We start from the raw sequence: 3,991 nt of genomic DNA on the forward strand, positions 1-3,991 counted from the left end.
GAAGTTACAAGTGATCTGCCATATTATTCTATTTTTGTGTGCTGATATACCCATTGACTTTTAATTTAAAGTATATATTTGTCTGAACGGACGGCATATAAAATTATCAAGAAGTAAGCCCTGTATTGAAAACTAGTAAAAGCGATATTTTTAAAAAATGTTATTGGGTAGTCGCAAATACAAAATATCAAATTTTTGTAAATATAACTATTAATGATAAAGAAGTTGCGCCCGACTCTGACACTCTTTTTTATTTCATGCAAACAGTTTTATATATTATATATTATATATATATATATATATATATATATATATATATATATATATATATATGCATATATATAAGAGATGATAAAAAATGTTCTTAGTAATATATATATATACTATTTCATTTCAGAATGGAAATTGATTTAATTCTTAGATCAGTATTAATTATAATAAATTGTAGAGATTAAAATTAGCATATTATAATTATAACACATTTTCGCTATATATATATATATATATATATATATATACATATATATATATATATATATATATGTATATATATGTATGTATATATATTTATATATTATATTATATTTTCATTAATGTAAATTATTGTTTATTTTGTACAGTTATATACAATGTCTTCTACAGGGTATTACGCAGTTGACCATCTCTTATTAGCGTTCTTTTATACTCGTACTTAAAAGGTGAAAGATGAAATTTCGCTTCCCGCTATACAAATAACAAGAATTTAAATGAACATTTTCTAAAAATCTCTTTACAATAGGTTATGCGTGCACTAAAAATATATTTAGCGAACTTATTCTTATCTTATTTTATTTCATTTAATTATATAATAATATATATATATATATATATATATATATATATATATATGTATGTATATATATATATATATATATATATATATATATATATATATATATATATATGTATGTATATATATATATATATATATATATATATATATATATATATATATATATATACATGTGCATACATACATATATATATATATATATATATGTATGTATATATATATATATATATATATATATATATATATATATATATATATATATATACATGTGCATACATACATATAAAATTAAGTGAACAAAATTATTTATAGATAATGTTTAGATTCACTTATAAAATAAATCGAATGTTGCAAAGGAAATGCTCCCGTCAATAACAACTTTAGTTAGTTTGAATTGAGCGAATCTTAAGGTAGTTTAGAATTTTGCTACAAAAAGTTGAAGAAAATTAGAAAATTAATATTATTTATAAAGGACAAGTTTTTTATTATTTTCGTTTAAGAAATTTTATGATTAACAAACGAACTGAGTTATAATGGCTTATTCTTGGGATAATCGAGTTGATTTTGTTGTGCGATACATGTATGGTAAGTGCATAAATAAGATACTATCCTTGTTCATAAATTTATAAAGAATAACTTAATATAAATTAATTATTAACTTGTACCTTCTTGAAAGAATGTTAAAAGTTTTTTGTTAGGATATTATTGTATTTTTCATTTGTTTTACATATCAAAGACTTAGCTTTTTTGTGTTACTGAATGTGTCTTATGGGTAGAAGAAACCATAAGTATAAAGCATAAGCGTGATATTTTTTGTAGTAAGAGCTAACATTTAACCTGTTAACATCTGCCAGACTTGGAATACTAATAAAGCATGTTGCATATATACAGATAGATAAACACGTTCCATGACAGGGATGTTGATTCTAATTTTTTGTGGTCTCTGTAATCCAAATTTACAATATTTAAATTCGAATTTTAACTTGAATCTTTAATGCTCTTTCTTATGGATGTATAACGTTAAGAATTTTGAGAATATACCATGTAAATCTAAATTAGTATATGTGTAGCATACCTTTTAAAAAATTTAGTTTTTGACATGAATGCTACTAAAAATAATAAAATTAACACTAAGTAGCTAAGTGTAAGTTGATAAAAATAGAAATACTTCGGTTTCGATGCTAATTTAGTAGATGTAAAAAATTGTGATGAGTTCAATTGTGTGAACCGATTAAAAAGAATAATTAAAAACTTGGTATTTTCGGATCGGATCGGACACAAAGGCTTTCAGATGGACGGACAGACGGATATGTCGGCCACTCTTCTGTCTGTCTATCACTTACATTTTCGCAAAATCATTATACCCCGAATTCTTATTTTCAATTAGTTCAGGGTCTAAAAAGTACATCGACTTTTTGACATATGCTTATTGAATACTCGAGTATATTTGCTATAAGCATCGAATCTCGTATTTGACTATATGCCTTTTAAATATCTGCGCAACAGAATACGTAATACTTTTGATTGTCTTAATAACCAAGCACTAGTAAATAGCTTCTTTTTATACACTGAAAGTGGGAAATGCCAATGAATTTTATTATTCACGAGAAGACTAAAAATCGAGTCCGGCTACTGAAATTTTAAAGCTATAAGTTTTGGAAACCTTAAAATGCTGATATATTAACTTTAACAGCCTAGAAAAAAGAGATTGTATGATAATTAAAACTAAGGACGTGCCCTACATATTAAATGCAAAATGGCTCAAGCCACTGGATGATGATGGAGGAAGAGGCGTATTATGTGATTTTTTAAAGTTATTGTTGATTCGAGTCCTGTCATCCTAATGGAAAATATTGAAAAGGGCAGATTGGAAGGGGTTCAGAGTATTTCTTACCGAGACACCTCCGACTAGAGCTTTCTTACTTGTCGTTCACTTTTATTTTTTTTTGTGAAAATGTATGAAAGCTCTAACATCTTTATAAGTTTATGCTAAATACCAACTTTAAAAAATATTTATGGGACTGGGTTCAGGGTATCTCCTAGTCGGGCACCACCTACTTTACATGTTTTATAATTAAGACAACTATTTTATGTAAAGTACACATTGTCAATGGCGTATGACATGCAAATACGTTAGTGAATATCACAAAATCGATTTCTAATTTGAACAATATATATTTTTTTTTAGATATTGACAACAACGGATTCTTGGATCAAAATGACTTTTTATGTATGGCAGTTAGAGCATGTGTAGTAGAAGGAAAAGGAGATTGTAGTACCGCTCGCTTGGATGACTATAAGAAATTAATGAAGAATTTGTGGGAAGAGATATCTGCAATTGCTGATGACGATAAGGTAAAAGAAATCTATTGTCAATAATGGAATACTCACATATTAGATAGAGTTAAAGTTATATTAAAATTATTACTTATAATATATTATATCTAAGAATTCGGCTCCTTTTCTTCAAGTTATTTTATGAAAAAATATGTCGATCAATAGAATCTTAAAAGTTACGAATTTAAAATTAATGGAATAAGAATTTATAAAAGTTAAAAATTAAATTAATTATTCATAATAATTTTTTTTTAATATCAATTGTTTTTTAATCAAAAATGAACATCCACATTTAAAAAATGCTATTACATTTTAGAAAATATTGATTAGAAATATTGATCAATTTTATGTTTCCTGTAAGTTAATTTTAAAACTACAATTTTTTTTCTTATATTGTAGGATGGAAAAATCTCAAATCAAGAATTTAAAGATGCTGTTAAAAAGACATGTGTAGGAAAAAAATATGAAGAGTTTCCCCAGGTAAGATTTGTATACTTCTCTAACAGCAATATTTTAACTACTTAAAGAAAATTTGATTCGCTATTACTATTTTTCTTAGCGACACTAAAATGTTAATAATGCACATTTTGCGTTTGGAAATTAGTTTATTATAAATAGACGAAAAATATATGATAAGCTTAGAGGTCAAGATTCATGATAATTCACGATAATTTTGCCATTACCTTTTCAGTGTTGAATCGTTATGTATTAAGCTTTAAGATCAGGCAGTACTGCATAATACTAATTTACGGTCTATGGAATATTAGTTTTGGTAAATCAATGCGTTATTTGTTCTGTATATTTAAAGGAAACCCAGTAAAG

At 25.3% G+C, this 3,991-nt stretch overlaps 1 protein-coding gene across 2 annotated transcripts in view; it reads left to right on the forward strand.

Annotated features, from left to right (window-relative positions):
* Window positions 1-1,174: 1,174 nt before the first annotated feature.
* The window catches only part of LOC111599984 (sarcoplasmic calcium-binding protein, alpha-B and -A chains), a 3,855-nt gene continuing 1,038 nt past the window's right edge, over window positions 1,175-3,991 (forward strand). The window contains exons 1-4 of one of the 2 annotated variants that reach the window (XM_030223214.1): window positions 1,175-1,242; window positions 1,333-1,417; window positions 3,021-3,187; window positions 3,569-3,649. In XM_030223214.1, coding sequence (XP_030079074.1) covers window positions 1,366-1,417; window positions 3,021-3,187; window positions 3,569-3,649 — 300 coding nt within the window. In that variant the 5' untranslated portion in view covers window positions 1,175-1,242; window positions 1,333-1,365. Of the gene's footprint in view, window positions 1,243-1,304; window positions 1,418-3,020; window positions 3,188-3,568; window positions 3,650-3,991 lie in introns of both variants that reach the window. The other variant, XM_030223215.1, reaches the window with a different exon arrangement.

This window comes from Drosophila hydei, unplaced genomic scaffold (genome assembly GCF_003285905.1).
Source record: "Drosophila hydei strain 15085-1641.00,03,60 unplaced genomic scaffold, DhydRS2 tig00000149-arrow-pilon, whole genome shotgun sequence".
NCBI lineage: Eukaryota > Metazoa > Arthropoda > Insecta > Diptera > Drosophilidae > Drosophila > Drosophila hydei.